General features: G+C 45.2%; 1 protein-coding gene across 2 annotated transcripts in view; it reads left to right on the top strand.

The window, feature by feature from the left end:
• Positions 1 to 24,403, top strand: part of LOC137667576 (vascular endothelial growth factor receptor kdr-like) — a 135,021-nt gene that overhangs the window by 32,297 nt on the left and 78,321 nt on the right. For both annotated transcript variants that reach the window (XM_068408410.1, XM_068408411.1), the window contains exons 2-4: positions 6,269 to 6,365; positions 10,338 to 10,549; positions 22,240 to 22,367. In XM_068408410.1, the coding sequence (XP_068264511.1) occupies positions 6,269 to 6,365; positions 10,338 to 10,549; positions 22,240 to 22,367 (437 nt within the window). The remainder of the gene's footprint in view (positions 1 to 6,268; positions 6,366 to 10,337; positions 10,550 to 22,239; positions 22,368 to 24,403) is intronic.

Below are 24,403 nucleotides of genomic sequence, written 5' to 3'. Positions count from 1 at the left end.
CTTTTGGGTAATTTTTCTTGATTTTGCAATTGTCTTGGAAGTATCATGTAACTGAGATATCCAGCCTGGGCATTCGGAGAACAGCTTGGCTACCAGCCTCCAGCACATGGAGCACTTGTTAAAGTGGCATTCCTAGCTTGTGTGGGACCAGGACTGAGACAGGGTTCAAACCCCTCCTCATCTCCTTCTCTAGGACAAGTAGTTCAGCAGGGAATAAACCAGTAACCTACAGGGCTTTGGCCTGTGTCAGCACCTGATGAGGAAGTCACAGCCCCCCTACATTAAGCACTGTACACAGGCATAGGAAAAGATGAAGGGTTTAAATCTTTACAGATAAGTTAAATTATTATCCTTGATATACACATGGAGAACTGAGGCTTAGGAGAGCAAATAACCTGATCGAAACCAACTCCCTGAGCAAATCAGGAAAGAAATAAAATGGGAGAGAGGCAATCAAACCACATTAGGTCTAGAAGGTAAGCTACCCTCAAACAACCCTTTCTGACCTACACATTCCCCATCTGCAGCCCATCACAGGGGCCTCTGGCCTCTGTACTGACTGAGTACCCATCGGGTGGCTTGACACAGAACTCACTAGCCAGCAGAAAAGAAGAAAATTGAGAGGTTTGTTCCTGACTTACAGCCAAGATCTTCACCACAAAAGCAACCCTTCTTCTTTGCTGGGAAAGTCAATGCTAGCAATAATATTTCATCTAGAAAATTTTGCATTTTGAAGAGAGAGCGTAGGACATTTTATAATGTCAGTGCATGAGTCTAGCAGAATCAAAAATTGGATGTCCTTCTCCCACCCAAATTCACAACAAAAAGGGGAGGAGGTGGGTCTTTTTAGTTATTTGCTACTGGTTTTTTAAGCCTTTAAAATAATAGAAAATTACTTGATTATAACAAGTGAAAGCTGATTCCAGGAGCTGAAGCCTCAGTAAACACACCAAATATTGCAAGGGCTGTGATACAATAATGCTGGCAGTACTGTCGTGTCTTCTCTTTTCGTAGGGGGGTAACCTTGAAATAAATCCTAAAATGATTACAGGCCATTGGTTTAAACACACACAGCTTTTCAATGAATCCTTGAGTTCTCTAATTCCAGCGAAAACAGGATTTTCTTGGGGATATAGTCATGAAAATACCCTTTAAAATGGGTACCTGTTCACTTTTCAGACGTGCTCACACTGTGTGCTTGCGATGAGGTACCCTGGCATCCGAGGAAAGCACATTGTCTCTGCTTCATGTCATTTACTGCTGCAGACACAAAGTTGTTTGGAGAGACTGAGCTTCACTGGTTTTTCCCTGGCAGGCAGCGTAGGTAACGGCTCTTCATCTGCACGATCCCTGTTACTGGTGCCCACCTCATCACTGGTGCCCACCTCATTGCTGGTGACCAGGGCCACGCACGCTGTTGGTACAGCCCCACTGATTCCAGAGCGTTTTCAGAGCACAGATTATGCTCCTGATCCAGGCTCTGACTCAGAAATGCTTTAAAGCACAGGTTACAAAAGTATCCCCAATCTATTGCCAGCAATGAATAAAACAGTTCTTAAATTTTGTGTATACCTGTCCCCTTCCCCTACTAAAACCAGCTCTAAAACTCTGACTTCCAGTCCTTTCTCATGGGACCCGATGTGTCCTAGGGCCCAGATCTATGCACAAGAGCGACTTTACACACATGAATAGCCCCTGGAGTTCAATCATGTGCAAAAAGCTATTTGTGTGCCCAAGCCCTCGTGGAATCAGGGCCTTAGTCTAACCTGCTTCATTTAGCTGTCAACACAGCAGTCTCTGGTTTGCCTAGCAATTATTTCTTTGTCATCTGATGCAGAGGTTGGGTGCTCTTTGATACTGTGCTTTCAGCTGCAGTGCCCAAAAGGGGTATGTGGACCTCTTAATCAGATATCATATTGACGTTAGCTGTCACTGTGTACGATACCTAGATATGTTCAGTCTCACAAGCATTTGTGAGTGCTCTTTTGGGGATAGCTACTGGGTAGTTACAGCGCCCAGACGATGCTTGAAGGAAGGCTGTTACAATAAGAGACTAAAAATACTTTTTATCCATGCTCACTGATGGTCCCAGCATGAACAATCAGGCTTACGTGGGAGGGGTCTCCCTCAGCCAAGTGAGATAGTGTTAGAAATCATCTGACAGAGGTGAGGGAGGTCACACATTACCCTCTGCCTGGGGATCCTCCCGTGTTTAATGTTGGCTATGCTGCAAAATTAGATTATCCCAGAAAAAAACAGTTTTCAATATACTTTTCTTGCCTGGATAATGTATCAGTCAACCTTTCACATTGCACTCCCAAGGATTTGTGTGGTTGTGCTGTGTTTGGCGTTTTCACCGCCAAGAGCAGAATGTTAAAGCCTAAACTAAAGGTAAGAATAAACTCTCAGAATTAGAAATGGTGCATTGAGGCTCTGCACAGAAGGTCTGTCGTGTCTCGGGGCTCTTTCTAGGGGCTATCTTTAGCCTGGTGATGTTACCCTCTTGAGCCTTGCTGTAGTCAACTTGCGTTGGCAACAAGTAATTGAGTGCAGGAAGCTAACATCAGATGTAACGTGCCACTGCCTAGCAGGAGCCTGTCTTTCTCCCTTGGTTTAGAGAGGGGATGTTGTGCAAAGACCTTTTTGTAGCTTTGCAGGAGGCAACGGGCTCTCTGCTAATTCTGCAGTATTATCACTTCAGCATCTAATCCCAAACCATGCCAGAGGATCTAAGGAAGGATGCTGTGCCAGGTTCCTCACCCCAACCAGGCAGCACCGTTAGCTTCACAAAGCAAATGGCAGGGACAATGTCCTGGTTTGGCCAAACCAGGACAGACAGCCACGGTACCGGTGCTGTTTCCTGGGCCTTTGTACATCATTTCGCAGAACCGAGCCTGCCAAGCTGTTTGTTCCTCTGCAGAGCTTTGCTGTGGTAACGACGTGGTTGGCATGAGTACTTGTTTTTAATTTTTATGACCCTTGTAGCCCTACAGCAGGACCAAAATTTTTTAGCAGAGAAGAGGAGAATGTTATTTTAGGCCTGGGCATTGTATTTTGAGCTGTGCAATCAGAGCACATTAGCTTCAGCAGGACTTGGTCCAGCAGCATGGGTCTCCCACCCCACCCTGGGCAGGTTGTCCTGGTTTTATAGCATACCACAGAGTGCTACCTCAGAGAGATGTTCTTCAAGTCTGGCAGGGTTAACTTTGCCCTTCCCAGCACTAGATCGAACCTGCCTGTGTTTTACAACTCCTGCAATCAAAAGCTTACCAGCAAGTAGGAGACCTGCACACACTGTCCTAGAAGACTCAGTCTCTGTACAAGCTAAACAGTATCTACCTGCAACCCCGGCTGCCCTGGCACCGCTGACTGGTGTGAACGAGCATCCAGAGCTAAACAAATGTCAGGGTGCAGGACTGTGGAAAACGAGGGGACGCACTGCCAAGCACGATGCAGCCTACGTGCCTGCTTCTCTCTGCAGGAAGCTGCTTGCAGCATCCTAACGCCTCCTCAAATACATAAAACAAATATGAAAGTGGAGTAGATCCCTTTCTTCTCATCCAACACTCCCCGGGCTGTCCCAGCTTTGCCTCCTCCTTGGCATTTCGGCATCCTGCTGTCGCACAGCCTAACCTTTTCCCCCACCACTCTCTCAATTTTGCCCTCAAACATTTTTTTTCCAGTCCACTCGGCTCTGGCTCTGGTGTGCCAGAAAGGGCACACGCTGTGTTTATATAAACCCTCTGTCACCTGGCAGCAGCGATCAAATGTGTATGTGTGACAGAGGAATTTCTCCCCCTGTCCTCCATGGGGTAGAAAAGCACTGAAATTACACTTTGCTTATTCTTTTCTTCAGCTCCCAAAGCCAAAATAAACTTTGGGAAAGAAGTAGCTCAGAAGTATAAACAGAATAACTGAAAAATACTTTTCTTTCTTTTAGCAAAACCAGTCTCAAATATTATAAAAGCCCCAGAACCGCATTGCTCTCCGGTCACAACAGCAGCTCAGGCCTAACGCCAGCTGCCTGGCACTGCACGCCAGACCCTCCGACAGTGTCACATTTGCTCACGAGAGGTAAAATTCAGGCCTGTTCTAAAGGCCAGCTCGAGACACCAGCTAAGCCCCCCTAAGCCCTAAGAACAACTGAAGGCACAAGAGGAAAGAAATAAAGGATTATTTCAAACCCCAGGATTTTCTAAGTCGAAGCAGCACCTGGCTGTAGTCACAGCATAAACAGCCCAGAGCAGAGCACGGTAGTAGCTGTGTCCTGGGGGAGCTACACGGGACCCAAACAACCCTCAGCCAGCAAATTAAATGACACCTGACCAACATATTCAAGGCTGTTGGCCATTTTTTGGATTGTTTTTGCAAAGCTCAGCACATGGTCTTAAGAGTCTGAAATACCTCAGCACCATGAAGTAACACACACCAAAGCTCTGCCCATGCTCAGTGTGATCTGGGTGTTTCTAGAAATCGGAGGGGACTCGGAGTCAAGTGCAAGGGCGTACTTGATAGTGTCTCCTCCTGCAGAGTTTGGGGCATTTTCTGTTGATTATTTGCTAAACGTGGTGCTGCACCCTGCATGTGTCATCCTGAATGTGTTTAGGAATAGCAATACTTCTTAAAAGAAACGGGGGAACTGCAGGGCTGGAACCCACTGGCTATTTTGCTTCCACAGCATTACATGTACCAGCAGTTTTTAGGTAGGGCCATGCTAAATAATGTCACATGGATGCACTGGAGGGAGTTTGTGTTGGCCGGACTCCAACTTCTTATTCTGCAAAGGACTTTGGAGATAGAGCTACAGTGTCATCAGTCATGCAAAACTTGGAGGGGGGATATCTCTGGGGCTGAAGCAATGGCCAGGACTAGTTAAAGTCTCAGCTAGAGGTCTCCAGGAAGGGTCAGTATGCCTTCGAAGGGAGCCCAGCAACATGCTGTCTGGGCAGGATCCCCTTTGGGAAGGATTCTCTGGTGCCATGAGATTAGCTGGTGTCCGCTGAGTTACTGATGGGAGTTTGAATGGCTCATGGAAGAAGCCAGACTCTCCAAGGTGGGAGTGATTCACTCTCCACACTGAGAGAATATGCCGGGCTAAGAGCATTTTACTCAAATCCAGCAGAAAAGAGATGAGAGTTGGGAGGTGGGAGGCAAGAAAATCACTGTTTCATCCAGTTGAAAAGTTAAACCCTAATGTTTCTCTTTTTGCTAGATATGTTATCTTCACTATTCTGCTGAGAATAATGCCTCTGTTATAAGCCCAGCTAAAGACTGCTGGCTTATCAAGTTCAAGGCAAAGGAGAAGATATAGATTTGAAGAGCAGGAGGGGAAAGAAAACATACAGCTTTAATGTCAGAGCTTTGGAAATTGAGATACTTATCTAGGTCTGTTTTCTCCTTTCCTTGATTATGTTACTTTGAATTTGGATAAGGAAACCAGCCTGGCCAACCTCACTTCTGTTTCTTCTCAGTATCACTTTCTGAAAATTACATCGTCACAGATGTACACTCCGATATGTGTCTCACTGAGGACAGTGACACATTCAAAAGACATTTCCCGAGCCAGGAGATGATGAGAGAGACCTTTATCACTAGTGTCATTAAATACCATTGTCATCAGAGACCTGACAAACCTTGTCACACTAGCACTGACGATGGTGTCCCAGGCACCACTGCAATTTACACCGGTATACAGCCACGATGCCCACCAAGCCAGCAGCTCGCTCTTCAGTTCAAACGCAGCATTTGTGACTGGTGCTTTGGAAAACAGCAGGCTTTCGATTTGCTGTTAACATAGCAGATGCTTCCCAGTTGGGAATCAAAGAGTTGCTCCCCAGAATTATTATTTTCTCCTCTCCCATTGATTAAAATGTAACATATGAGCTCAAACATCAAATTATTTCCCAAAGACCTGACTCCTTCCACTTTTTTATAGGTGTAAAATCCTTTTGAAATGAATCTGTTTTCCTAAAACTGCAGTAATTCAGTAATAAAGCTAGCTCTAAATAAAAGGAGAGAAAGACTATTAGCAGAAATGCAGGTGTTTAATGTTAGAAAAGAAAGATATTAATAAAGGAAACTAAAACTAAGGGGATCTCATGACTAACTCCACGCTCAACCGAATTGCTTCGGTATAAATGCAAGCACTGTGTGGGCCCCCAAATTAAGACCTATTTACAAAACAAAAAGCTTGCCTCAGCTGTATTGTGCCTGTTCTAACCCTACTGAATAGCCTGTCTAATGATGATTTCTTCTTTATTTGGGTCAGGTCTGGCTGAAGAAGAATTTTTCGAGAAACCAACGCTAAGCATTGCAAAAGACCACATTGTCATCTTACCAGGAGACACCCTAAAAATAAAATGCAGGTAAGGATTGCTCCAGCAGTGCTGGATTTTCTTGGTTGTACTGATCACCTTGGCACAGCAGAGCTTCTGGGCAGGGGAGAGCAGGGACTGCTGCACAGCCGGCTGGGAACCCCTGCTCGTTACCCTCACACGCATTTCTGCGTGGAGGAGGATTTGACGGGCTGAAATAGAGCAGGGAGGAAAGTCTCAGGTCAGCATTCAGCTTGGCCAGATTCTTTATGTTGTAAAGGGGCCCGAGCCAAATCCTGAGTCAGCAAATGGGAAAGTTTATGGGAGGGGGATGTACCATGCTTAAGGACATGGCTGGAAAATCCTTCTCTGAAAATAGGTTCAGATTCAGCTCCTCTGCAGCTAAAATCACTCTTTCATTCCCTGCCCATAGTAAATGACAAACAAGACCACCAGGGCATGTCATTAGCTCTTTACACGTATATATATATGAGCTTAAACTTCCTAACCTCAAATACCATCTAGCCTACAAGATGACAGTTAAATAAACAGCAGTTAGTAAGTGTACATTCAAAGACCTGACCTGTTTAAACATATCATATTCTTTAAATCAAAGATAACCAAAACTCGTAAAAAAACAGATTGCTGATATTGTAAATTATGGCAGCTCTTCAGCTCTTGGCACAACGTGTGAAAACGAGCCACGCAAGAAACAAGCACAATTTTGGTAATGATGGTGTGTGTTTACAGGGAGATGATCCTCTGGAAACGGGGGCTATAGCATTTGGTCACAGCCGACTGGCTCAACTCTATATCACACAAAGGGTCAGAGCCCTTTCTGCTTTGTCAAACACACATCAGCTTGCTCGGTCACACACAAGGCCTCAGACTGAGGCGGACGTAGGTGTCGCATGTTCTGAGTGCGATTTATATGCCAAGCTACTGTGAGAGTAGCGTTTGCTTCCAAGAGCCTTGCAGGGGAGAAGGCTTAAGGTAACACAAACTATCACAGTTTCTCTCTTTCTCTCACACACACGTTATTTTTACACCTTCTTGCAAAGTCCCCTTGACTATAGCCACTAGATGGATGGTTTCTTGCAACAGAAGTTACTGGAAACAGTAAGAAAAAGCAGTGGGAAGGTGAATCTAAGCTGTAGTTTATGCTGACACATATGTCCCTTCTGATTTTTGTCCTGGTCTTTTTAATTCATTGTTACAGTGAAAGGTAAATTGACTTATACCGTGTAAATTTCTGCTGTCCTCTGGAGTTTAAGGCAGTTTTTTTTCCAAATACCTCCAGCTAGCCCCGTGGCTTCTGAGGTCAAAACAACCTTAGAGTGGTATTTTTAGCTTGGCAAGCAGCAAGCACGATGGCAATAAAGTTTAAACAGCCCTTTAAAATCTAGATGCAGTGCTTCATAAAACACGTGATGTGGACATGAGTTCGGTGTAGCGCTCCAGACCAATTAAATCAATACTTTTCAGCAGTTCTCCATCCACGGCCTTTTAAATCTTTAGGAACATCCTATTTTTGTCATAGCACCAGATGAATAAATAGATCAAGAAATTATTAGCACTTCAGTCCCATATTGCTTTATGGATGCAAAGCAATAAATCCACACGACAGGTCTGAGGAACAGAAAAGCCTGCTAGCTTGCTTCCCTGCTAGCAGGGGAACAGAGGCCCAGAGCACTTCACTTCCTTGGCTCAGGTCATGCAAGAGCTGGGGATAGAAGCTCGAAGTGTGATTTCTGCACAGGGAGTGCAAGATTCCCTGTATCAGGTCCTCTGTGGATGTCTGTCATCCTGCCTCCTCTGACACACCAGCATCTGCACGCTCACAGATTAGCTCTGGACTGGCCCAAAGGGAGCTCTGAAGTCCCTCCTACTTCCAGGAGCACAGCACAAGACAGCAGACCAAGCAGGTAGCTGCTGAAGCCTGCCGTAACTCTGTGTGAACATCCCTTCTCCCTTAAACTCTATTCATTTGAGGTTCTTGGCCAGCATTTCCTGAGTTTTGGCAGCCTGACCAAAGCTACTGCTGCAACTCCCGTCTGCCAGATGTGTGAAAATCCCAAAGCCATAGCCAAAGTCTTCATCTTCCACCAGGATAAAATACGCAGGAGCAAAAAGCGGGCACATGTAAGGAAGCACAGGCGTGTGAAATCCCTGACCTGCTCTGCAGAGCCACTGTTGCAGATTTCCAGCCCTGATGGACACCAGGCTGGGTGATGGTAGAGGGGCAGGGACATGATGACACGTGGGAGTTGAGTGTCTGAATGTGAAGTGGCATTGTTCCATATTCCGGGCCGGGAGTCCCATTTCTCGACAGAGGTGGTCGTTACGTCACTAATGACGTTAGTAAGGTAGGGAAAAGAGCACTGGGTAGGGACCTCGGCGTCAAAAAATAATTCAGTGCTCTGAAGGACAGGAAGCTGGTGTGACGGGTGAGGTGGGGTTGTCCAAGTCAACAGTGCATCCAAAAACGCGGGTGAGGCTGTTCACCAGAGAGGATGTTCCCACTTTTCCCAGTGCTCTCGTTCAGCTACGTGCTGGGAATAACCTCAAGAGTTCAGCCCCGTGTCCACATCATCTTCAGGAAGGCGACAAAAGGACGGGCAGAAACGGGGGCCAAGAGGATGTTTGTTTAAGTGTCACTGAATTTGCTGGCAAATGTGTTCCCTTATTGCACCTATTGCACCACTGCAAAGCCGCTGGCATAGAAAGAGTAGGCAGAGTTATTAGCTAACTGGAAACTTCACACAGCTTGCTCGTTAGATACATTTGCTATTAGCATCTCTATACTGAGTCGATGTGTCTAGACCGGATTTCTCCCTGGCAACACCCAGCTGGGGAAATCCAGAGGTTCTTACTCCTTCCTCAGCTCAGCAAATGCCATTGGGTCAATGAGAATCCACTGAGTGAGAAAGGGTGAGTCAACCCCCTGTCCTTTTGAAGAGTGGCTTCTCTCTGCAAACACAGCCAGACAGAACTGCCTCCTTCTAATACTAACTTATTCCCCAGAAAAATCCATGGACAATTACCCCCATTACCCCACCAGTTTCCACATTGACCATCAAAAACCAGTCTGCTACAGAAAGACCATAATCTTCATCTCATAAGGGTGTATAGCATGTACTAGTACATCGCCAGAGCCCTCAAAGTGCAGCCCAAGCAGAAGAGAGCTCCAAGAGCTCCTGCTGCCATGGTGTGGCCTGATGTTTCCAGCACAATAGGACTAGTGCAACCAGTGCCTGTTACTGAGCTAAGTCAGATCAGTTGAAAGCTCTCTTTGAGTCCTGCAACTGGTTATGTAAAGGCCTTGGTTTTGTCGGTGAACTACGTAGAATTGCATTTGTCATTTGCTGTGATGATAGATAAGTCAACGAACGGGTCAGGTGCGTGAGGTGGTGTATCATCTGCCCTGCTAGCTTCATGTTCTGACTGCCATGACAAGGTGAATTGAAAAAAAATGTGTCTTGAGCTGATATTCTAAGATTTGTAATCTGATTAGTTCCAGGCCCTTCACAAAAATCAAGATTGAGTCACTGCTGATCAAGCAAGAAAGGTGATGCGAAGTTACATAAATGTTCTCTCTCCATGCAGCCTTAGTATAAGAAAATATAAGCTAATTTAGCTGTTAAAATATGCAAAGTCCTCAGCTTGGAAGAAACATATAATTTTATCTGGTGCTTTCTAATGTTTGAAGTGGCTAAAATATAGTGTTATAAAAACAAACTCATGTTCAGGAAGTCTGTTAAAATCAAAACTAAACTTTCCTCCAAGAGCTAGCTTGCTACAGTTCCCACAGACTATTTCAGGAATCTCCTCTGCTCTGGGGAAGAACGTGGGGTGATCCATCTTAATTCCTTATGGGTGGAAACACAAGCATCCAGCAACCTTTATTATTGATTTCCAAATGACAAGAGTAGGAACACCGGGAACATCGATAACAGTTGGCCAGAAGGAAGCCCAAATTCTGTCTAAAGTCATGACTCTAATTTTGGCATGTTGTGTTGACAGGGGAGCACCTTCTGTGAGCTGGCTTTTGAGGGGGGACCAGAAGGAAGACCCCCGGGTGCACATAAGTAATTGTCGCAATAACACAAGGCAAAGCTGCAGCATGCTTGTCCTCAGGAAGGTCATAGCTAATGACACCGGTTACTTCACCTGCATTCACGATGATTCCCCATCTAATGAGGATCTCATGGCCAAGATTTATGTGTTTGTTAAAGGTAAGAATTGAACTTTATTTTGTTGTTACAGCTTTTTGGTAATAAAAGTTGTGTTCAACTGTGGGATCTGTGCTAGGTAGAACAAGCAACCCAATTCAGATGCTTTCACAAATCCCACCTCCCCACTGGCCCAGCACCAGAGCAAGCACCAGCTTTGACAGTTCGAAGAGGCTGGATACATTTGGATTTTCCTGCCAGATGAATTCACGGGGACACAGATGTGAGAACCAGAAATTACCTATCATGTTCAATTCCAGGACTTGAACACTAGATTGTCCCATCTAGTTTTGTGTTCCAAATAACAGATACACTGATTTCTTTAAACGTCTTTTCCTTTTAAGACTGAATTCTTTTATCCTAAAGGGTTTTGCTATCACAGTGCTTTTCCTAAGATTAATCCTGAATACCCAAGTCCTCTCTCTTTCCCTTCCTCCCCAGGCATGGAACTCCCCAACATTCTTTGTAACTCCCCTCTCTCCCACACATTTGTACTCTGCTTTGTCCTTCACATCTGCGAGACATACTTAGCAAAGCTGGATGACTGCATTATACATATTTTATTGTAAAAAATGGCCCATTGCTCATTTTTGTCCTCTTTGAGCTGCCTCTCCCGCACGTGTCAGAATCATTGAGTTCAGATCCAATAATAAATGGAAGCAGAAACTTCAGAGGAGCGTGGTCCTCTGTGATTAAGGGAATATAACATACTGAGCAACCAGTTCAATAATACAGATTTTTGTTAGAAGAATATTCCCCAAAAATGCTGATATTTTTTTCAAATCTACTTGACAAATGCATTACTAAACAACTGAATCATCTTGGATGTTCCAAGCTGAGATTGTGAGTAGTCAGATAAAGGAGCTGACTTTTAGTGTCTTGAATAGGGGATGACTCCATGGGTGCTGAATAGGCTTACTGTGAAGTTCCCCACAAATACTCATGAAAATGAATTAATTTCATTTTTCTAGTAAACGCTAAAATGTGATTCTTTGAATCCTCTTACTAAAACAAATGAGTTTGTCTGAAATTATTTGAATAGTTCAGCAAACTTATACCTACAGAAAACACATGTATTTGCTGGGCAGCTCTGATAGTCTCACAGTATTGCTAATGATGGTGAAACCATCACGAGGCATGATGTCCATCCCCAGGGGATTGTGATATACCCACACAGCTCAGTTCAGCTTCTGCACTACCAGCTGAACACACCTGTTTGAGCCACGTGGATGACACTGTCCTGTCTCTTTATGCCTGTTGAAAATACTCCCTGTCTACCCTTATCCTGCTTTCCCAGCAAGTCTTCCTCTTATCGGAAAGGAGCTTTTTGGTGTTACTTGGTAGTTCCTGCAGTCATTTTTTTCTCCCTTTCTATTTCCTTTTTTTGATTTTTTTTCTTGTTACTCTAAGCCCTGGTTGCTTTATCCACCCCAGTTCTTGTGCTGAGCTGTTTCCTTTTCTCATTACACACTGCTCAGATGCCCCACATCTAATATTGTTAACCCAGCCCAATGCCTACGCTTCAGGAAACAGTGCATTGAAAACTCAATTCTCCATCCTGATTCAGTGCCCTGGCTGGCTACCCAGGCCTTCATTACCCTATGGTGGGAGCACGTGCAGGAAATGTTATGGATCTTTGGGGACCGCCTGAGCATTTTCCTTAAGAAAATATCTCAAGATATGAAACGCTTGCCAGTGATGCACTTGGAACAGTGCTAACCTAAAAAAATCACAGGATGTCCTCTTGCTCGCCTGAGACTGCCGTGCCAAGGTTCCCCTGAAAAACAGCACTGGATGGCTGTTTTCTCTAGATGACCCTCCAAGACTGTCCTCTCTCAGATGCAATTTAATTGTATCATATGCCCTCCCTGCTCTAAAAGCTCTTACTCAGACTCCTGTGCTTTAAAAGTTACTGAAGGAAAAGTGGGTAGAAAATGAACCAGCTTGTACTATGCACTCCATGGGTGAAGCAGTGAGAAAGGCAAGTCAGTGGGGATCCCTCTCCCCCACCCAAAGCAGAGCTCTGCCACAGCAGCTCAGCCGAGGAGCTTGCAAGCGCCTGCTGGGATCTGGTGTGCCAGTCTGAGGAAGCTGCTTGGCCCCAGTGAAACAAAGCTATTTATACCTCAGCACCGATGCCATCCTCAAGGCATGCTCTTCCTCCCGTTCAGTTCCTGTGGATATTTGTTGAAAGCCAGGAGGCTGTTTTGGGGATAAGAAAGCTGTTCCTCAGTGAGGGCTCTACGAATTGTGGAGTTATGCAAGGCATTCAGAATGTACCTACGATTTTCTTCAATATTTAAACGTGCCTTTTTAAGGAAATTGGTCCAATAGTGTCTAGGCATCACTGAGAAACCCATCAGTTGTCTCCAAGTGAAGAAACTCGCAGTTCCCTGTGAGTGCCAGACAAGGGTGAGGTCCAAAAGACATCTCTCTGGATGTTTTGTGGCGAGAGCAAGAGCTCAGCAGGGTGTTTATGAGACTGAGCCAGGTGGAGTGAGAAAATGTTGAGCCAGACCCTGAAGGCTGGAGATTCCTCTGAGGTTACAAACCATTATTGCCAAAAAAGGAAGGGGAATGGTATTTTTTCCCTTCATTCCTGGCCTGCTGCTTGACACCGAAATGAGAACATGATTGTATCGGAAGCCCTGCTTATTGGCTATTATTTCCTGTGCTTGCTTCTGTTTTTACAGCCTCCCTGCTGGAGTTTCTAAGCTCTGTCAGAATCTGGCATTCAGCAGCTCTCCCCCCCGGGGCAATTGAGCTGTGATCCCTGCACATCAGTCAGACCATGAGGGACCCGAAGGCGGCAGGGTCAGCCGCCATGCCTCAGCTGTGCACTGACAGTTTGGAGGGAGGGAGGGAGAACTCAGGATCTTAATCCTGAATAATTGTTCCCGAGGCTTTTTCTGCTTCCTGCTGCAGCTGCAAGTCCCAAGGATCATAATTAAAAAGCAAGACAACCCCCTTCTCCTGTTGCCCATCTCCTTGTTGAAAATACAACGTAGCTTAGGGCTGGAACAGAAATAATTGTGCGGTTTTTAACTGCGTTGTTCAGCTCCGTTGCGACTCCGAGGGATAAGCTCTGCAGCGGAAAGCGGCGTCTAGTCGGACACGGCGCTGCGGTGCTGAACGGGAAGAGCAGCCAAGCCACGCTCGTGGCTGCTGTCAGAGAACAGGGGGAATCACACAGAATCACAGAATCAATCAGGTTGGAAGAGCCCTCTGGGATCATCGAGTCCAACCATTGCCCTGACACCACCATGTCAACTAGACCATGGCACTAAGTGCCATGTCCAGGCTTTTCTTAAACCCCTTCAGAGATGGTGACTCCACCACCTCCCTGGGCAGCTCCTTCCAATGGCTAATGACCCTCGCTGAGAAGAAATGCTTCCTAATGTCCAACCTGAACCTCCCCTGGTGAAGCTTGAGGCTGTGTCCTCTTGTCCTATCTCTAGTTGCCCAGGAGAAGAGGCCGACTCCCACTGCGCTACAACCTCCCTTCAGGTAGTTGTAGACTGCGATAAGGTCACCTCTGAACCTCCAAATGGGGGAACCCACGCTCAGCCCACAGAACATGCTCTGTCTGCTGAGCCAGCTCGGGGTCAGCAGCAGTAAAGGCAAGTCTGCTGCAAACGAGCTGCCCACGTAGGAGCCCACGTCAGAGACTCATGTGGACAGCGTTGCCACTGCCAATGCAGCCAAAGCCAGCTAGACAATGTCATGTGCTTCTACCTGTCACCTCCTGCAATTACCCTTCCCAGCCAAACGGATACTTCCCCGTGGGGAACATCCTCATTTATTTCAACCTTTGAGATCCGTGTGCCAAAGGAAAGGGCAGGCTGTCTATTTTGTGTTAAAATATAGAGAGCCCTCTCTACAATGTTTCCTAGGGCACATATAAAATTTAACATGGCTTAGAGAAGGAGGAAAAAAAAAGACAACTAAAGCAAAGATACACTCCACCTTCCCCAAGGGCTATCCCAGGCCCCAGCCTTGACAGAAGTCAGGACTTGCAGCTCTCAGCTATTTGAAATACTGTTACTGTCAGCAAAGCAACTGTCTCAAAGTAAGACAGTCCTCAGGGCGTCAGCTGGAAGAGCCCTCTGTACCTGCTCAAATGCTGCCTCAGCTTTTGCAGTGATTTCCCTGTGCAGTCCTTAGCTCTGTGTGGCAGTGAGGGATTTGCTACACCTTGTTGTACCGCTCAGTCAATGCGTCAGTAGGAAGGGGCATAAGCTCAGTTCTGTTTTGCTTCCCTCCACCAACAACTTGTCCCAACATTATTACTGTGGTAACTGGAACTGGTCACATCTTGCCAGACAGTGTCTAGAAAAGTTCATCCAAGTTTCCAAGCTGTGCTTCGATTCCTGTCCACACACACCAGTGGTACTGCTTTGCTGGAACTGGAGGGCTACAGGAGGCAACCTCCTCATCGCAGACACCGGACGAGCAACAGGCATCCTCTAGTATTTTTTATGCAAAGCAGGGCTGTTATTCTGTTTCTTGAAATAATTATGGCCATGATAGGGCTGGTTCTCAGATAACTACTTCAGAAACATGAGTCCCACCTCCTCTGCCCAAGGTACTGTAGCTGGCACAGAATGATGTACGTGAGCCCAATACACCAGCACTGGCTGCCACACGAGGGTCCTACCTGGGGTAGAATCACCAATTCCTGTTTGTGCCTAGTGTGGTTCACTCTTTGAACACACATGTTGGTGGACATTTTTAAGAGTGTCTTCCCACTCAGAGCAATTCAGCTGCTCGTGTTTCACCATCTCAGTGTTACTGTGAGTTAGGAACACGGCAGGATGGAAAGAGTAATTTGTTTCCATACATTTGGTTTTCAGCACTGATGTTCACAGCAACACAGTGTAACTAGAAGACATCCCTGCAGAGAATTTGAGTTCTGGCTCCTTTTAAAGTTCATATGGACACCACGAAGCACCAGCACTGCAGGCTTGAGCCATAGTACAGTCCTACCAGGGGTCCAGAGCACAAGAACTAGAAATCAAATTTAAAGCAAGACAGACTTTTGTATGGGAGCACAAGTCCTGTAACAGCCATTCTGAAGGAAAAAGGGGGGATGCATCCGAGCAAGTTGTCCTGTCAGAGCATGCATCTCACTGCTTGTCAGCTCCAGCAGCAAGGCATCCCCAAGGAAGGGTATGAGCTCTCCCTTGCTATTGCAAAGAATGAGGAGGAGAGGTGGCACAAGTACTGCATCAGGGTAGAGTGTAACATCAACCACAGCCTCTTCTTTATCAAACGGTACAGCCCAGAGGTGTGAAGCCCCATCTTCTTCATCCCTTCCCCATCAAAAGAAACCTAAAGAGGATGGAAGTGCATGAAAGCACCCCTCACATGAGATCACATTTTGGTTCTGAAGTTCTTTGAAGCTGATTTCTGCTTCCTTAATTCTCTTGACAGTTCACAGAGATAATCCACATGTGAGAAGCAGAAATGCAGGGCCAGGGTGACAGCCCTGACTCGGGCTTTGGCTTGCTTTCCAGAAGATATTACCAGTGAGAACAGAGTTGGAGCCGCATCTCTTCTTTCTTTCATGCTGGAGACACCAAGACAGCTACACTTGCTGCCAGACACTCAGCAAGCTGAGATAGGCAAATGCTGTCCTGTCTGCTCCGAGTGGAGCCCAGCAGATAAGCTGGCTGTCTCACACAGACTGGTGGAAGGGTTTGGCACCATATCCTAGTTAACAGCAGGGCCGCATGACGTGGGAATACAGGCTGTGTCGCTGTGCAGGACCCTCTCTGTTGTTCCTCAAGTATTAAGGGCTGGATCCAAGGGGAAAGTAAGATGCTTTCCATTCTGAATCAAGACATTCAGTATCTTCAAATCATATCCTAAAGGGTCACTTTTAAGTGGAGGAGCCATGTAAGATATGATGGTGAGTGAGAGCCTAAGTTTCTGGCCCTAAGTCAGTGACAGCACTTGACATCCCTGCAGGAAGAGGTAACGATCCCCTCCTTCTCATTGATAAAGAATTTCTGAATGAAAGCCTGACAGCCAAGATCACACGCACACATTTCCCCCACTTCTTCCTTCCCATTTCTTATCCACTCAGCAATTGCTAATTGCTGAACCTTACCCAAGGTCTGCGGCCGGCAGCAGCTAATGTAGGAGACCTGTTCTTAGTGATGGGACTTCAGGTAAAGCTGGTCGATATTTTCTACAAAGGCTATGACTGCCTAAAATCTAGTGTTGTAGGGAGTCAGAATTTATGAATTCTTCTGATGCTTGAAACATAATTTCAGCCAAACTATGGAGACTTGTTTTTTAAAAAAAATCAATCTTTCCAGTTGGCTTTTTGGCAGTGAGAAGCATTTTGCTTTGACAATTTTTGAAGTAACACTTTTTAAAGTAATATTTTTCTCTGCAAATATTCCTGTGTTGCTAACAGTAATCTCTAGAGGAAGAACGTATTTCATTTGACCAAAACAGAATGCTTCATGTTGACTCAGAATGGCTTCTGGGGGTTTTGCAGTCACTTTTGTTTTGCCTAAAGAGAAAATATTCTGCTTTCTGTTTAATCTAAACATTCCACCGCCAATTCTTTTCATTGGCCTGCCAAACTGAAAAGTCCTTTATTTTCAAAGATCCAGTTTCAAAACAAGTGACTTTATAGAAGTTACTCCTGTACCTAGAAGAAACTTTGATGGGTTACCAGGAGGAATACAGCAGACTAGGCAACTTCCTTGTAAAGCTTTCCAAAATACTCTGACCAAAGTGTCACTTACTGCTAATGATCCTATTCACATAAAGAACAGATTATAAACCTCCTCTCAGTGTTTTTGACCTTGATGAAGACAAACTTCATGGGCATTATGTCAAAACATGAACTTAAAGAACCTGTGAAACTCTGCGCTGGCTTCCCAGCTAAGGTATGACTGAATGAAGAAAATAAATAGTGAGGGTGAGAGAATTGTCTTTAGCAGGAACACAGTGAGAAGCAAAATGAGAATGTTCAGGAATTTCACAGCTGTGAACAGCTGTGTATGACTGTCCTCAAAGGCCATTTAGTGCTTATCATCTCTGTGGGCTGACGGACAGTATCTGAAGGGAGAGGTGGTGTTATCTCCACAGCTTTAGCTATGATACAAATATCATTAGACAAATTGCCGACACGGTGTATGAAACATGAGCAGAAATGAAAAGCACTCAAAATCCTGTACAAAGTCCTCTGTGTGTGTCTCAGGAGTATGTTTTAAACACGCAGGCAGGTGATACAATGCAGAAAAGTAAAGAGCTGTAGGAGAGAGCCTGAGTCTTACAACATGCTGAGCTCCTGGGGTGCAATGCTGAGGGCTTTCAAGTCTCTTGGCTTTCATCAGCTGGCAGGACAGAGCCGTGAGCCCTCTGGAGAGTGGGATTCACATGGCAAGTGAGCATGACATAATTACAGACCTCCACCACGTCCTGGTAGGTAGTCACCTATATTACAGATAACACCAAACAAAAGAACAGATGTCACCATGAGGTGAAGGGGTCCCATATCTATGTTCACATGCTGTCACTGCGGGGGCTTGAAGAGGGAACTGCACGTTCCCCAGGCAGTTGCTATCACACCGCTGAGTTAAAAGGGACCCTCCCTAAGCTCATCTCAAGCAGCAATTAATCTCCTCCTAGACAGAACGAGAATTTAAACACGAAGGGCTTCACTGCCTGAAGGTAAACAATGTTCTTGTAGGCACTTGACCTTTGAGTTGCTTTTGTGTGTGGCATGCTTGATTCTTCTGCCTGGCTCTGTCCCCACGGCTGGACAGCAGGCCCCCTTCCCCTCCGCTGTCCCGCTGCCTCGGCTTCCTTCGCTTTGCTGTTTGTGTTCCCTCTTGAGCTGTGCTGGGTAAACAGTAACACCCTGGCCTGGCTGCAGCTTCCTGCAAACTTCCACTGACCTGCAGAGCTAGACAGCCAGTCTGAGACCGAAGGGAAGGGGCCTTTCCCTCGCCTCCGAGCTGGTGCTGCAGCTGATAAGCCCCTAACGTGCTACAGCTCTTGTCTTTCTTCACATATAATGAGCTTTGCAGCTCACGGTAAATTATTCTTTTTAATTAGTCTATGGGAATTAATAGGTGTTTCTTTATGGGTAAGATTCACAGGGCATGTTACCTTCCCAGCTCAGGAGGAACAGATGTGCCAAGCTACAGGGAAATACCCTATTTTCAGTATGTGTTTCTTTGCTGAGAATTTTTTCCCTTGGAGTTCACCGTTGGTAACCACAGAGAGTTTCCAAGTCTTGTATTGCAGGACGGCACCTGCGTTTCCCATGCCACAGCTCTCCAAACTGCAACAGTTGAGTGCAATTGATTTACACCATCTGGAATCAGAGATCTTCCTGGAGGCTGTTATCATTTTTAAAGAAAAGTGACCCTGTCCCTTTTGTTCCAAGAAGTTCTGTCTCTGAGAGACTTTTTTAGAAGGAGTTAACTGATTGCTGATTAACTTAAGGTGGTGAACATGCTTGTAAAGCTGGCAGTGACACTCCTGATGTTCCAGCAGATCATTTTTCCATGCCACAGTCAATCTGTACTACTGAGGAGTTTCGTGAAGGATTCAGTTTTTTGTCTGCGCAAACCATAACAAAGGTATCAGCTGGCAGCTGATTAGTTCCCTATTCAGTATTTATTCTTTGTCATTTTGTTGAGACCCAAAGCTGAGCCACTTTATATTTGCTTATCTGTTAAAAGAACAGTCCAGCTGCCTGGAAACTGGAAAGTGCTCTTGCTCAGAGCGTCTCCTTCCCAACACAAGCAGGGTTGTCTTGCTCCTGCGTGCGTGGTTTCTCAGAGCAGCTGGAGTGAAGCACGAGCAGGCTGCAGGACGCACGGAGGTTTGCTCTGCATGCTGGTACTCTTTAGCACGTGATGATATTATTTTTTCTTTGGCACAGAGTTTCACAGGGAGGAAAAAAAGCCTCCCTGGCCTCACGGACACACTTGGGGTTATTTAGTGACTGCTTGACCTTCACCTGCAACTGCCTTTTCCTTTCTTTCCAGGGTCACTTCCCACTGGTGGCCACAGTGTAGCCCTAACCTCATGTTTAAGCTCTCCCATCAAAACTGCAGTAGTTTTGCCCCACAACTACCTGCCACGTTAGCATCTTCGCTTTCGGAGCTGCTCCACTAACTCACACAGGTGTCCCACCCTGTTTAAGAGCTCCAGTGTTGCAGATTGGCACAGGGAGGACAGGAGGCCTTTGGCAGACAGAGAACTCTCTTTAGGCTGAGGCTATTAACTGGATAAAGCACTGAGATAACACGAATTATAGCCATCCGCTTACCGCACAGGGCTCCTACCTCACTGCAGGAAAGAGAAGGACCCATAAAATATAAAACCTTTTTCACTTTTTTTCGAAACAGAGCGAGAATAACACCCATGAGACCTGACATCTACCAGAGATTAACAATCAGTTGCAGTTCAAGCCATCCTCTCCTTTCCCAACCCAATCTTTATAACCCCAAAACTGCCTTTTGCTGTTGATAATTGCACAGTGATTTTAAAACACTATCTAGATTTCAAATACTGATGGCAGAAGGGTAGATTTATATATTTTGGCTTCCAATTTAGATTGTAGCTTATGATCTGGGATAGTGTAATTCTAGCTACTGCCTAGACATATGGCAATTCAGGTGCAGGCTGCTATTAAAAAACAATTAGTAATTAAATGTAGCTTCTGCTATATATACTGTAAATTTGTGCTTGTTCTTTGGTTGTTTAGGACCACCATGATGAGTATCTGTCCTATTTACAGCTGAAGAAAGTAGATTATTTTTAGGTCTCTTGCGAATCTGAAAATTTGGTAGGGGTCAGTCTCAGAGGTAGGGAGAGATGATGGAGGAGAATGGGGTTAAATAATTATTTTTTTCCTTGAACAGGAAATATTTTTGAGAAATTTTATTCTGTTTGACTAAGACATTTCAATCATTGCATAATTCAATGTTTTCTGATATTTTAGGATTATTTACCTTTTGCTTAGCTGCCTTCTTTTGATTTATGTTACTTTTTAAACAAACAGTGCTATTCTGAAATTATCTCTAAAAATACTGGCACAGATACCTTTAAATTCAGTATTCCCATCTTTTCAGTGAAAACAACTAGTCAAAATTTGATCCAGATTTGTGAATAGTTTGCTATCAAGAAGCTCCTTTTTTCACAGTATGTTTCCTCTTGGCCTATATTCTTGTCCTGTCCCCCCCCGTCACGTGGCACATTAGTTGTTCTCTCTTTTTCTCCATCAGACTAGAAGCAGATATAAAAAAACCCTTAATAGTACATCAGAAATTAGAGAGGAAACATGACATGATGATACAAGGGTAGTTCAGGAAGTACACTAATGATCTTCATCAAGAAGGACACTTTTCCTCATTATACATCAGAGAACTGGTTGCCTACACTGTAGGTGCTTCCCTTTCCAAAGCCGTAACGCGTTTGGCCACCGTTGAAGGCCTCCTACCAACCCACAGCGATGGATGTGTCAGCCCCGGCCGACTGCATTCATTACCCATTTAGCCCATTTGGGAGTAATTAAGCATTCTTCTGAAAACTGATTTTAATTTCCTCATAGCACATCCTTTTTTAAAGTACTGTCAGAAATACCTTAGAGCACATTTTTGCAACCTAGATTGTTCACCAACCTTTCATGTCAGCTATTTCCCATGCTTTAGGTGAAGCCATTTCCAAAATATAATTGTGTGGAGGCAGGTCCCAAGCCAAGGATAACCAGGTTGAGGTTATCGTACAGGGTGCACATCCTTTCCTGTCAACAGAATAATCCAAACCAAAAGTGGTTGACTGCCTACACTGTGTGGTGTAGTTGGCATTGCATTAGCTGAATGGTATTTGAAACTTTATACCGTAAGAATATCAAATCAAAGAATGCTTTTCAGAAAAATCTTGAAGGTTTTAGGATTTCACAAACGTCATTTTAATTTTCTGATGACCATCACTGTATTCATACAAGGAAAAATCAGTGAATGAGACTCAGAAGCTTTATTAACTTAAACTACCTCAGATTTTTATTTACTCCTGGTGTATATGTATAGCCAGTCTGATTTATTGTGGCAGATCTGTAGAAAATCCCACAGTTCCCCAAGAGTGTGACCAAGTTACTTCACTGTTAGGTTCAACAGATTATTCTTGCCTAGCTTTGAACATCGTGGGTCTACATTCCCTTTTTGCGTACTTTCTGCAGTATTCTAGAGATTCTCGTTTACAGAAAGAAGCTTTATTCTTCAAGTAGATTTACCTTAACTGCTGTAAGCCTACTGTAACACTTAACTGCTGTGGAATTCAGGAGTGCTGCGGTATAACATCACCTATGAAAGAAATTCCAAGCACTGGGGAAAGAACTAACTCCAGTGCCATGAAGACCTGTGGAGCTGATTTATTAACTTCATTTTTACAGATGGAGAAGGGATATGAAAAGGAGTTTTCACAAGATTACACTGCAAACTGGTGAAATAGGGTTAGAAATGGGGTATTCCGGTTCTTGGTCATTGCCTGTAGTCCCTAGATGACTGGCATTTGCAAACAGGCAAGATGTGACTGGATGTCTTGTCACACGCTCCAGTGAGCCTTCTGTGGGCAGTTAGCCGCTCAGATTACAGTGCCCTTCTGGTCATCGATCAGTAAAGGAGCAGTTTTGCAAATCAATGTTCTTTTCCCTGCAGACTACAGGAATCCGTTCGTGGAGATTCACCCGGAACATCCCGAAATAATCTACATTTTAGATGCTAAGAAAACGGTTGTTGTCCCTTGCCGAGTTACCTCGCCAGATATCAAACCTAAGCTTACCCAGGTAAGTGACTGTTTCAGAGAAACTCAGTCAGTTCAGAGGTCTGGGCTGCCAACACAATGGGTGAAAATACAAAATAAAATGTATGAGGCTAGGTAAGTTTCAGGAAAAAAAATTGCAAGGACACTGAAAATCTAGAAGCACAGTCCTGCTCTTGCAGTGTATTACTATTGAACTGTGCACAAGGGTGTTTTGGGGATTAGGCTGAGTTTATCACCTACTTTTCTCATCTTGTGACTTGATGTTCCTCTATAAATTGGCAAAGACAGGTGACAAGGCACTATTTTTCTTCAAAATTCCTTGTATAATACCTGGCTATTAGCTATCCTCATGAAAGCTTCTCTCTTTTATACCTTGAACCTCCTCAGAACAGTTGCCCATTTTTGCTTGATTTCATAAATTTAAACCAAGTTTCAGCCTTGGGAATAAACGGCTACAGCATCCATCCCTTCGGCAGCAGTTACATCTGAATGTCAAGGTTACAGAATGGTCTGTGGAGGCCAAGGCCATTTTGTGTAATAAAAATGGAAATGTAAGGTCTGGGGCTTCCTCGGTCGATGGAGATCTAGTCACTCACTTAAAGGGCTTTAGAATTGCTCTATAGAGAAGCCTCTCACGGGGTGAGGAACAGAACATAGGTCTCCTGGCTCCAATCCTGCCTTTCACCTAACAGGTTATGAGCCTTTCCGTTCCCCTGCTAGGCTGACTGAGCTGTCGTAACGGGAACAAGGGCTCAGCCTCTGCCCCTCTTCCACAGCCTGCTCTGGAGGGGCTGTGAGAGGTGGGGTTGTTCTGCTGGATGTGGTGTGATAGCAGAGCACACGCAGATAGGCTGAGGCTGTGCTGGTAGAGGGGTCTGAGGACCTCTGCTCCTCTTAGCAGTTAGATGTCTTAGTTGTTAATGTCTCCTTCTCCTGGCAGACAGCACGTGAAATCATGGAGGCCTGAGACAGTGCCTGGGCTCCTGCTGAGACCAATGGCACATTTCCAGCAGCGTGCAGAGGGACAGCGCTGGCCTCACTGCTTTAGCAGACCTCTATTTTTAAATTTTGTCGGTAGGGATTAAAAGGGGGGGAATAAGACTCCTCTCCAGTTACAGCTGATCACTTTAGCCTGGATAAGTCTTATCACCTTCTCCTCCTTGGCTATAAAAATGAAACATCCCCATCTTATTTTAGCCTACTTCAACCAAATTCATTGCTGGAGTACTGCTGCTGACTTCGGCACAGTCACACGAACCTAAATGTGGCCTCGGAACCTCGACCAAGCAGACCTCGACATTGATTCCCTTATTTGTAGGCAGCCCTGCTCTCCCTGCTTGCCAGCTAAATTCTCTCACGGTAAATTCTGCAAACACAAACTGAAGTCCTTTACCTTGCTGCAAGATGCTGCTGGAATGAAATCTCCACTGCAATCTCCCTTTTGCATTGCAAAGAAAATTGTCCCCAAAACGATATTTCCCCTTCGAGGGAGAGCAGCTGGACTGCAGGGCAGGGATGGAGGTGTGGAGTGCTGCTCCCCAAGGGAACCCTCCTGAAGCTGTGAGCTTTGGGAGGCCCGTGTCGGCTTCGGGAGCCGCCGGCGCTGGGCTCCATCTACGGAAAAGCCACCGCGTGTTTTGCCTTGTCTGGGAATCTCGTAGCGCTGCGTGGAGCCAAGGTGGCGGCTTCCCGTGCGAAGAGGAAGCGGGCGGGAGAGGGGTGGAGGTAAGGATGGGGGCGGAGAGGTGAATAAGGCGATCAGACAAATTTAGAACATCCTCTTCTTCCAAATTTAATCTCCAATAGACAACGAACTTCAAAGGGAGGAAAGGCACTGTGATTTCCTTCAAGCAGCATTGACGCTTTGTGTTTGATTGTTTAAATATATATTTTTTAATATTTTATGAAGACGTTTAATATGTGTGTAATGTTGAAAAGGGCCTCCTGAGCAGGGTTATTTTTTCTTTTCCCTTCCCCGAGCCATCAGGGAGCAAAGCTGCCAAACCATGAAGTTCAGCTTTATCACATTTTATTATTCTTGTAGAAAATGTACTTTTA

Source organism: Nyctibius grandis, chromosome 10 (assembly GCF_013368605.1).
Source record: "Nyctibius grandis isolate bNycGra1 chromosome 10, bNycGra1.pri, whole genome shotgun sequence".
NCBI lineage: Eukaryota > Metazoa > Chordata > Aves > Nyctibiiformes > Nyctibiidae > Nyctibius > Nyctibius grandis.
Note: the sequence above shows the minus strand (reverse complement) of the source record. Positions and strands in the feature narration are given on the sequence as shown.